This window comes from Ranitomeya variabilis, chromosome 3 (genome assembly GCF_051348905.1).
Source record: "Ranitomeya variabilis isolate aRanVar5 chromosome 3, aRanVar5.hap1, whole genome shotgun sequence".
Classification (NCBI taxonomy): domain Eukaryota; kingdom Metazoa; phylum Chordata; class Amphibia; order Anura; family Dendrobatidae; genus Ranitomeya; species Ranitomeya variabilis.
The window spans coordinates 706,729,628-706,741,681 of NC_135234.1; the positions used below are offsets into that span (position 1 = coordinate 706,729,628).

At 49.2% G+C, this 12,054-nt stretch overlaps 1 protein-coding gene across 3 annotated transcripts in view; it reads right to left on the bottom strand.

Annotated features, from left to right (window-relative positions):
- Positions 1 to 12,054, bottom strand: part of BRCA2 (BRCA2 DNA repair associated) — a 114,140-nt gene that overhangs the window by 83,916 nt on the left and 18,170 nt on the right. For all 3 annotated transcript variants that reach the window (XM_077298246.1, XM_077298249.1, XM_077298248.1), the window contains exon 7: positions 9,715 to 9,767. In XM_077298246.1, the coding sequence (XP_077154361.1) occupies positions 9,715 to 9,767 (53 nt within the window). The remainder of the gene's footprint in view (positions 1 to 9,714; positions 9,768 to 12,054) is intronic.

The following is a 12,054-nucleotide window of genomic DNA, read 5'->3' on the forward strand; positions in this document are numbered from 1 at the left end:
ACGCCGACCTTTTTAGAAAACACCAGTGATTGTCTTACCGCTGTCTCTAACATCATGTCCTCCCTCTATCTGAAACTGAACCTGTCAAAAACTGAACTCCTCATGTTCTCTCCCTCTACTAACCTACCTTTGCCTGACATTGCCATCTCCGTGTGCGGTTCCACCATTACTCCAAAGCAACATGCCCGCTGCCTTGGGGTCATCCTCGACTCCGAGCCTTCATTCACCCCCCACATCCGATCACTGGCTCGCTCTTATCTGCATCTCACAAACATTTCTAGAATTCGCCCTTTTCTTACTTTCGACTCTGCAAAAACTATTACTGTTTCACTTATTCATTCTCGTCTGGACTATTGTAACTCTCTACTAATCGGCCTCCCTCTTACCAAACTCTCCCCGCTCCAATCTGTCCTGAATGCTGCAGCCAGGATCATATTCCTCACCAACCATTACACCGATGCCTCTACGTTGTGCCAGTCATTACACTGGCTACCCATCCACTCTAGAATCCAGTACAAAACTACTACCCTCATCCACAAAGCACTCCATGGCTCAGCACCACCCTACATCTCCTCTCTGGTCTCAGTCTACCACCATACCCGTGCCCTCAGGTTAGCATCCTCAATAATCAGAACCTCCCACTCCCGTCTGCAAGACTTTACACGTGCTGCGCCGATTCTTTGGAATGCACTACCTAGGTTAATACGATTAATCCCCAATCCCCACAGTTTTAAGCGTGCCCTAAAAACTCATTTGTTCAGATTGGCCTACCACCTCAACGCATTAACCTAACTATCCCTGTGTGGCCTATTAAAAAATAAATAAAATAAATAAATGAATGAATGAATGAATGAATGAATGAATGAATGAATGAATGAAAAAAACAAAAAAAACAAACAAACAAAAAAAACAATCAGGTTCCCCGCATCATGTTCTCATACACTTTATGCAGTTAATAGCCCTCTGTGTCTGTACTGCTACATACTTAGGCAGTTAACTGGTTCATGCAGCTTTACATGAACACCCGAGCCTTACACTATGGCTGGTCCAAATAACTAAAGCAATTGTTACCATCCACCTCTCGTGTCTCCCCTTTTCCTCATAGTTTGTAAGCTTGCGAGCAGGGCCTTCATTCCTCCTAGTATCTATTTTGAACTGTGATTTCTGTTATGCTGTAATGTCTATTGTCTGTACAAGTCCCCTCTACAATTTGTAAAGCGCTGCGGAATATGTTGGCGCTATAAAAAAGGAGATTTTTGTGTACTCACCGTAAAATCTCTTTCTCTTAGCCTCTAATTGGGGGACACAGGACCATGGGTGTTATGCTGCTGTCCACTAGGAGGCGACACTATGCATAATTTGAAAAAGATTAACTGTGGCTCCTCCTCTGCAGTATACACCCCTGGACGGCATCAGCCTTCTCCAGTTTTGTGCAAAAGCAGTAGGAGGAACGTAACATGAATAACATAATTATGCCTGTAAGAAGGCAACTATGTACGAGCTCAAGAAAACAATATGAGAACTCAACAGTTACAACGGCCCGGAAAGGGCAACATGGTGGGAGCTGTGTCCCCCAATTAGAGGCTAAGAGAAAGAGATTTTACGATGAGTACACAAAAATCTCCTTTACTCTGTCGCCTCATTGGGGGACACAGGACCATGGGACGTCCTAAAGCAGTCCCTGGGTGGGAAGCAATGGACGAATATTGTGCAGACAGGCCCCTATACTTAGGGCACCGCCGCCTGCAGAACACATCTACCCAGGCTTGCGTCCGCTGAGAACTGGGTATGAACCCTGTAGTGTTTAGTAAACGTGTGTAGGCTAGTCCAAGTGGCCGCCTTACACACATGTTGTGCCGAAGCCTGGTGCCGAATGGCCCAGGAGGCCCCTACCGCCCGTGTAGAGTGTGCCGTAATACCGGCTGGAAGAGGAGAATTCTTAAGGCGGTAGGCCTCTTGTATGGTGGATTTGATCCACCTGGCAAGGGTAGCTTTTGAAGCTGGCAGACCCTTGTGGCCGCCTTCCGGAAGAAGGAAAAGAGAATCAGACCTCCGGAAGGACGCTTGACCTGACGAGGTCAAGCGTATGCAGAGCCTTCTCCACTCTATGAACCGGGACCGGACAAAGGGATGGTAGTGAAATTTCCTCATTGAGGTGGAAGTTGGACACAACCTTCGGAACGAAGGATGGGACCGTACGAAGAACTACCTTGTCCTGGTGAAAGGCCATGAAGGGCCGTCTGCAGGAGAGTGCTATCAGTTCAGACACCCTGCGTAGCGAGGTGATTGCCACCAGGAAAACCACCTTCTGGGAGAGAAGGTGGAGCGGGACCTCCTTAAGGGGTTCGAAGGGTGGTTCCTGCAATGCTGTCAGGACCAGGTTGAGGTCCCACGTTTCTAGTGGTCGTCTGTAGGGGGGAACCAATCGGGAAACCCCCTGAAGAAAAGTCCTTACTTGCGGCTTGGTAGCAATGCGCCTTTGAAAAAGCACTAAGAGGGCTGACACCTGGCTCTTAAGCGAGCCTAATGACAGCCTGGCCTCCAGACCCGATTGGAGAAAGCCAAGTACTTTGGGTAGGGAATAAGGGAATGGGGTCTGGCCACGAGATTCGCACCAGGTAAAGAAAGCTTTCCAGGTACGGTAATAAATCTTGGTAGAGGCTGGCTTCCGTGCCCTGATCATGGTTCCAATGACGTCCGGCGAGAGCCCTGCCTGGGCTAGAACCCAGGTCTCAAGGGCCACGCCGTCAAATTGAGAGTCCTTGAGTTCTGGTGGTAGAACGGGCCTTGTGATAGAAGATCGTGGCGGTCGGGTAGACGCCAGGGGGCGTCTGCTGTAAGTTGTACGATGTCGGCGTACCATGTACGTCTGGGCCAGTCCGGTGCAATTAGGATGGTTGGAACTCCCTCTTGTTTGATCTTCCTCACCACTCTGGGCATCAGGAGGAGGTGGAAAAAATGTACAGAAGCTGGAACTGGGTCCAGTCCTGAACCAGAGCATCTGCTCCGAGCGACTGCGGATCGTGTGTTCTGGCCATGAAGTTGGAGACCTTGGCATTGAAGTGGGATGCCATTAGGTCCACATCCGGGGTCCCCCAGCGATGGCAGATCTGGCGAAAAATTTCGGGATGGAGAGACCACTCTCCCGAATCTATTTCTTGTTAGCTGAGGAAGTCTGCTTCCCAGTTGTCCACACCTGGAATGTGGACCGCCGAGAGAACCGACCCTGTGTCCTCCGCCCAGTGGAGGATATGTGACACTTCTCGCATCGCCTGGGTACTGCGGGTCCCCCCTTGGTGATTCACATATGCCACAGCCGTGGCATTGTCCGACTGTATTCTGATGTGAGAGGCTGCAAGTAAGTGATGGAAAGCCCTCAATGCCAGGAGGATGGCACGAATTTCCAGGATGTTGATGGGCATGGTCGCTTCCACTGGGGACCACTTGCCCTGTGCCCTGTGGTGTAGGTGCACTGCACCCCAACCCGTCAGGCTTGCATCGGTGGTCAGAACTTTCCAATGACCTGTGAGAAAGGATTTCCCCTTTGCTAGCGAGGTTGGCTTGAGCCACCAATGCTGGGACCTCTTGGTTGACGATATTAGCCGGAACTCCCTGTCGAGAGAGAAAGGGTTCTTGTCCCAGGACTTGAGGATGGCTAGTTGGAGAGGCCTGAGATGAAACTGGGCAAATGGGACGGCTTCTATTGCTGCCCCCATCCTGCTGAGGACTCTCATGGCAAACCGGAGAGATCGAGGGGGTTTGCGGAGGAGGGTGCGAACTCCTAGACGGAGAGCCAGTGCCTTGTCCTTGGGAAGGAGCACTAGACCCCTGGAGGTGTTGAATAGCATTCCCAGGAAGGTCAGAGACTGACTCGGGGTTGGTGATGATTTTTGTAGGTTGACTAACCAACCCATGCGACTTAGAGTGTCGATTGTGATTGAGACGCTGAGCTCGCAGTCCTTGAAGGTGGGAGCCTTGATGAGTAGATCGTCCAAGTATGGAACGACTACTATGCCTCTGGAGTGCAGGACGTCCATGGTGGCTGCCATGACTTTGGAAAACACTCTGGGAGCCGTGGCGAGTCCAAACGGGAGAGCCACGAACTGGTAGTGGTCCTGGTCGATTGCGAACCTGAGAAATCTTTGATGAGCAGGTGCAATCGGTATATGCAGGTATGCGTCTTGTATGTCTATGGAGGCGAGATATTCTCCCTTCTCCATGGACGCGAGATATTCTCCCTTCTCCATGGACGCAATGATGGACCGAAGGGACATGCGGAAGTGACGGATCCGTACGTATTTGTTGAGTTGTTTTAGGTCCAGTATGGGCCGAACGCTGCCTCCTTTCTTGGGAACTACGAACAGATTGGAGTAGAACCCTCGGAAGCGCTCGGCCATGGGGACCGGTACTATGACTCCTGCTTGAAAAAGCAAGGAGACCGCTTTCCGGAAGGCACGAGCCTTGACTGGTGGTTTTGGGGGGACAGAGAGGAAGAATCGGTCTGGTGGGTTGGAGGTGAAGTCTATTTTGTATCCAGAAGACACTAGTTCCCTGACCCACCTGTCTTCTGTAATAGGCAGCCAGACTTGATGAAAGAGCAAAAGTTGGCCGCCTACGGGTGTGGTGTCTTCCGGGGTCCGCGAGTCATGATGAGGAGAAAGTCTGAGATTTTCCTCCTCTAGGTTTAGACTGGGCTGCTTTTGAATGACCTTTGCGTTGATCGTGAGTTGTTCCTGCGTGGGGAACGGTTACGATTTTGTGCTGGACGCGAGACGGACCAGCCCGAAGAATTCCAAAAGGATCGGAATCGAGTTTGGTTACGCTTCTTGTAAGTGTGTTTAGGTTTTAGTTGGGGAAGAGAGGTACTCTTACCCCCAGTGGCGTTGGATATCATTGTGTCCAACTGTTCACCAAAAAGACGCCCACTGAGGTAGGGGAGGTGCGTGAGGGACTTCTTTGAGGCTGCGTCGGCTTTCCATTCCCGCAGCCAGAGGATACGCCGAATTGTGATGGCGTTTGATGCTATCCCCGCTACACCCCTTGCTGAATCCAGAGCTGCATGAAGCATGTAATCTGCTATGACTGCTATTTGAACCGCTTGGTCCGACGGCTCAGGAGCGGATGCTTGGAGAGCTTGTAAATATTTGGCCCAGGCCAGAATGGCCTTGGAAGCCCAAACTGAAGCGAACGCGGGAGCCAGGGATGCCCCTGCGGCCTCGAAAATTGAACGAGCCATGCGTTCTACCGGCCGGGCTGCTGCGTCCCTGAGGGTTGAGCTATCTGGCAGTGAAAGGAGGGTCTGTGCTGCTAGTCTAGAGACTGGGGGGGTCCACTTCGGGTAGGTCCGTCCACTCCTTGGTATCCTTCTGCGGGAAGGAGTACCTCGCCTCTAGATATTTGCGATTAGCAAATTTTTTTCTCAGGCTGTGAACTGCTTTTTAAGGATCGCCTTAAACTCTGGGTAGTTAGAGAACACCTTAGGCGGCTTCAGAGGTCCTTCAAAGGAAATCTTGTGTTCTGGGGCCTCTGGTGGCGGATGAGAAATGTCCAGCACCCGATGGATGGAAGAGATTAAGTCCTCAACTAGCGCAGTATTGCTAGGGGGGGGATTGGGATCAGGGACCCCTCCGTTCCCTTGTCTGAGTCGGAGTCACAGATGTCTTCCGAATCCTGTGTATCACTGAGGCGTCCCCTGCTGGGTGAGCTGGGGAGGAGGCCTTCTCTGGTCGGGGATTGCGGAGATCTGCGTTGTCTGTCCCTGGAAGGGGACGGTCTAGCTGACCTGGAACTACGTTGTCTCTTCCTAAAAGGGGATGACCGAGTGCTATGGGATGATGTAGATGGACTGTGGGTCCACTTGCGTCCTGACTTAGACGTGGATGTGCCAGGGTCGTCCTGTACCTGAGCCAAGCTCTCCCTTTGCTGGGTAACGGTCATAGCCGAGGCATGACTCTGCAGAGCCTGAAGCAATGTGGAGGTTAGGTTATCTATAGACTGCGTCATAGATTGCGACATCTGAGAGACCCATTCCGGCGTGGCATTAGACACCGAAGCATTGGCAGGGGCCGCTTGGGGCTCTGACACAGTAGTCTGAGTGCAGTCCTGGCAGTGTGGGTAGATACTGCCACTGGGGAGAGCGGTCCTGCAGGCTGTGCAGAATGCATAATAGCAGTTCTGCCTAGTTCTCTTGGACCTTGAGCCGGGCATAGTGCACAGAGTGCAGAAGGGCTGCTATGCAGAGGACGTTACTGCAGAGAACCCTATAGGGGAGCCTTATAGGGAATATGGATTCACAGCCGAGTAAACAACCCAGCTGTGATCTTACCCCACCAGTATGCCCATAGGTCCAGCGCCGAAGATCCACAGTCCTGTGTCCCCCGGAGAGTGGCTGGCCTGGTCCTGCTGACCGGGAGATGCAGGGTTAATCCTTGCTGCAGTAGAAATGGCCGCCGAGGAGAAGAGGCAGGGGGAGAAGGGGGCGGAGAGCTGAGAAAAAAGGCGGCAAAGCTGTGTAAAAACGCGCCCTTTCTGTCTCGATCCGCCCCCTCTATGACACTGTAGAGTGGCATATTTGTCAAGTGGGGGGCGGGCCGGGGGGCGGAGAGGAGGCGGCGGCTTCAGCTAGGCTGAAGCCGGGGCCTAAATTAGATGCCTGATGCCCAGAAGGGCTCCAGGCCAGCGCGAAAGTCCGGGAGGGGGTCGGATCTGAACCGGACCCCTCCGGATTTAAAGGCAGGATAGCGGTGGGGCTGTAATCCGAAGGGGGGCCCGGTGAGGGGTCTCCCTGAGGCAGTATAGAGCTGGTGCTGCCGCAGAGACAGGGGCGCAGGGAGCCCTGTGTCTGTATTGTGCCATGCCTGCCTGCACTCCCCCCGGCCCCAACAGGAGCCCGCAGCTGGGCTGGGGTCCCTGGATGCAGGAGCAGTGTGCTAGCCCATTGCTGGGAGCTGCAGAGTGCTGCCTATACAGGCCCTACCTGAGGCGTCTCAACCTAATACCCCCAGAGGGGGATTAGAGAGTGGTGCTGCTGTCACCTTCAGGGGCCTTTATCCTCGCCTCGACCTCAACCCAGAAACCAAAAGGAATTGGGGAAGGAGGGGGGGTCTCGACTTCGAACCAGCACCCGAGGGACTGGGGAAGGAGCAACATGGGGAATAGCCATCTCTACTTCAACCGGGCACCCCGTGATAGGGGGCCGAGGAAGAAGCCATGCCGGGAGTCTCACAGGAGACCCTCTTTTCTTCATCTGTAATCCGTCGGAAAAAAAAAAAATCTTAGGTGTGCCTCCTATGCGACACTAAGCAAAAACTGGAGAAGGCAGATGCCGTCCAGGGGTGTATACTGCAGAGGAGGAGCTACAGTTAATCTTTTTCAGATTATGCATAGTGTCACCTCCTAGTGGACAGCAGCATAACACCCATGGTCCTGTGTCCCCCAATGAGGCGACAGAGTAATTATTATTATTATTATTATTATTATTAATTATGGCCCCATAAGATGCTCCATAAAGATATTTGCCCCATATAGTGCTGCACAAACGTTGATTATGGCCCCAGACAGACACATGCCCCGTTTAGTGCTGCACAAACGTTATGGCCCCATATGATGCTCCATACAGACACTTGCCCCATTTGCTGTTGCTGTGATAAAAAAAAAATAAAAAATCACATACTCACCTCTCCGTCGCTCAGGCCCCCGGCACTTTCAATATTCACCTGACTTCATTCCGGCAACGCTCCATCTTCAGCGTCTTCTGCACTGACGTTCAGGCAGAGGGCGCACACTAAACACGTCACCACGCCCCCTGACCTGAGCGTCACTGCAGAAGACGCTAAAGACGGAGCGGCGCCTGGAACGAGAAGCAGGTGAATATCGCACAGCGCTCCCCTCCCCGTTATACTCACCTGCTCCTGGCGCGGTGCAGTCCCTGCTTCCCAAGCGCCGCAGCTTCTTCCTGTACTGAGCGGTCACCTCCCTATGGGAGGTGGAGCCGCATATTCATTACTGTAATGTGCAGTACCATGTGACCGCTCAGTACAGGAAGAAGCTGGGGAGCCAGGGAGTTGCAGGGACCGCGCTAGGAGCAGGTGAGTATAATTAGACAGCCCCCCGACCCCTGGGTATGACTCGAGTATAAGCCGAGAGGGGGACTTTCAGCCCCAAAAAATGGGCTGAAAATCTCGGCTTATACTCGAGTATATACGGTACTTTGCTGCATTCTCATAGTCAGGCTTTGATTCTTGTTGCCCGTAGTCCAGACAGCATGAATTTGACAAGTTCCCTTTAAGGGTATGTGCCCATGATCTGAAATAGCAGCATCTTGGACACAGCTCAACTGCGCTGCGTCCAAACCGCTGCGTTCTAGGATAGAAGCACAGTGGATGGCATTTATAGGAATCCCATGCCCACTGTGCTTTTATTTGATGCTGTGTAAACTCACCTGTGGTGTGGATTTACGAGCCGCAGCATGTCAATTACCTTCACCAGTGACGCTGCGCAGTCTCACCCATAGCCATTCAATAGATGAGGTAAATCCACATGATTCAATGAACACACGCGGATTTACCTGCGAGATTAGTACGCAACGTTTTGGATACAGCGAAAATACGCTAAACGGTGCTATATCCCGATCGCTGGCACATAGCATAATGGGGGCATTACTAATTACCGTATATACTCGAGTATAAGCCGACCGAAGTATAAGCCGAGACCCCTAAATTTTGCCATAAAAAAATGGTAAAACTTATTGACGAGTATAAGCCTAGGGTGGGAAATGCAGCAGCTGCTGGTAAATTTAAAAAATAAAAATAGATACCAATAAAAGTAAAATTAATTGAGAGATCAGTCGGTTAAATGTTTTTGAATATCCATATTGAATGAAGAGCCCCATATAATGCTCCATACAGTTCATGATGGGCCCCATGAGATGCTCCATATTAAAATATGCCCTATATAATGCCGCAAAAATATTGAGTATGACCCCATAAGATGCTCCATACAGACATTTTCCCCATATAATGCTCCATAAAGTTTAAGATGGGCCCCATAAGATGCTTCATACAAAAATATGCCCCATGTAATGCTGCACAAAGGTTGATTATGGCTCAATAGAAACATTTGCCCGATATGCTGCTGCGATTGCTGTGTCTCTCTGCAGTGACTGTTCAGGCAGAGGGCGGCGCACACACTAAACACATCATCGCGCCCTCTGACCTGAATGTCACAGCCAGAGTGGAGCGGCGGTGAAACGGGGACGGTGAATATCCCATGGCTCACCCTCCCCCGTCATACTCACCCTCCCAGCACGGTCCCCGCTTCTCCGATGCGATGGTGCAGCAGCTTGTTCCTGTGTTCAGGTCACTGGTACTGCTCATTAAAGTAATGAATATGCAGCTCCACCCCTATGGGAGTGGAGTCGAGTCCATATTCATTACTTTATTGAGTGGTATCACGTGACCGCTGAACACAAGAGCTGCAGGAAACGGAGAAGCAGGGACGTGCAGAGACGCGCTGGGAGGTGAGTATGATGGACAGATGCCGCTCCCCCTCCCCCTCTGGGACAATGACTCGAGTATAAGCTGAGGGGGGCACTTTCAGCCTAAAAAAAATGGGCTGAAAATCTCGGTTTTTACTCGAGCATATACGGTATATCTGTGATCTGCAAACATTGAAATCATTACATTTCAAAAAACAGCTGAAAATGTTGCTACTCACCACTCCATCATTTCTATTAAATGTCCTTGGTTTAGAAACTTCTTTAGCTTGAGCTATAAAAGAACAAAGACAAAAAGACAATTCCTATTAGAGAAACTGGTCCTTAGAAAAGTGCAGTATAATAATCAAGATTACACTGTGTTCCAAATTATTATGCAAATAATATTTCCTCATTTTCTCTAAATTACCTATCTGAATTGCAGTCATTGTTATTTTCCAGTCATCTACTATTCTAGTATAATTGCCATGTTTTGGAACAAACTGCCTATGAAAACAGTATCTTTTTAAAAAAAAAAATAAACACTCAAAATGCATGTTCCAAATTATTATGCACAGCAGAGTTTTCAACCCTTTTTTTTTTTTTTTTTGAACAAAAAATGGTCAATTGTGAAGTTATAAGCATTATCAGCTTATTACAAAATGAAATCAAACAGTTTTCAAGTGAAAACTTTATTCTAGGTGGTTACATTTGCACATAGGACCCCTTGTTCGAAAGAAGCTTCTGAACTCTCTCGTCCATTGAATTTGTCAGTTTTTGGATGGTTTCTGCTTCAATTGTTTTGCATGTGGACAGAATACCCTCCCAGAGCTGTTGCTTAGATGTGAACTGCCTCCCGTCATCATAGACACTCCTTTTGATGATGCTCCAGAGGTTCTCAATGGGGTTGAGGTCAGGGGAAGATGGTGGCCACACCATAAGTTTGTTCTCTTTTATGCCCATAGCAGCCAGAGATGCAGATGTGTTTTTTGCAGCATGAGACGTTGCATTATCATGCATGAAAATGATCTTGCTGCGGAAAACACAGTTCTGCCTCTTGAACCACGGCAGGAAGTGTTGTTTTAGAAACTCCACATAGATTATGGAGTTCACCTTTACCCCTTCAGGGATCATAAAGGGGCCGACAATCTCTCCCCCCATGATTCCAGCCCAAAACATTACTCCACCTCCTCCTTGTTGGCACCTTAGCCCTGTTTTCATGGGGTGTCCATCAACCAGCCATCCTCCACTCCATCCATCTGGACCATCGAGCGTTGCACGGCACTCATCGGTGAGCAAAACAGTTTGGAAGTCAGTCTTCAGGTATCGCTTGGCCCACTGAAGCCATTTCTGCTTGTGTGCAGTGGATACAGGTGGTCAACAGGATGGCTTACGCACAGCTGCAAACCTCTGAAGGACCCTGCATCTTGTTGTTCTGGGGACGTTGGAGGCACCAGCAGCTTCAGAAACTTGTCTGCTATGACAAGGCATTTTTGCAGCTGCTCTTTTAACCTTACGCAATTGCCTGTTGGAAAGAGTCCTCAATTTTTCCTTATCAGAACGCACACGTGTGTGCTGGGAATCAGCTACATACTTCTTGATTGTGCGATGATCACGATGAAGTGTCTTGGCAATGTTGATTGTAGTCATGCCTTGACCTAAATACTCCACAATTTGTTGCTTCTCAGCAGCCGACACATCCTTTTTCTTTCCCATTTTGGCAAAAAATGTAGGCTGCTTAATAATGTGGAACAGCCTTCTTAAGTAGTCTTGCCTTTATTTGGACACACCTGCCAAACTAATGTGCACAGGTATCTGCAATTGCTTTCAGTGATATAAAGAGCCCTGACACACATCACCATCAATGAGTGTAAATGACAAACAAAAAAATTCTAACCTTATCACTCCTGAATTCTTTGTGCATAATAATTTGGAACACAGTGTACATAGCTGGCAGATGCTCCATTTTTTGTACTGTACTTCTGTGTACATAAGGGTGATACTGAAACATTTTATACATTATTTTCCGTTGCCTATATAGCGATATCATGTTTCCCAACACCATTTAATCATAGAGGCGAGTCCTGATCTCTCCGTTATGCTACGTTAGACTACTACCTTCACCCAAGTTCATACAATCATATTGAGATGCAGAACTCATCACTTCATCCAGGTAATACGGATATACCAGTAAATAATACACAGCCTTTGATTTTTAGCTTAGGTTGCAGTAATATTATCAAAGACTCAAATTCCTTAAGGCCTTATTCAGATGTCAATGTTTGCTCACATATGAAATGGAATGGTACAAGTGTCATCAGTGTTTTGGATCCAAGTGTCATCAGTGTTTGGTCAGTGTCAGTTTTTACACGCGTGGGTGAATAACTGACACTTGACTGATGCCACCCATGGGAAGTCTGCCATTTTCAAGGATCCACAGACTTGTATTGGTACTTTTCATCCATAATGCTGTAAAAGACGGACATGTCTCTGTGATTTTTGCACAGATACACAGTCCAAAGAAAATACGAAAATGTGAACAGCCCCATAGATTATAATTATACGTGCTGTATTAGTAAAAA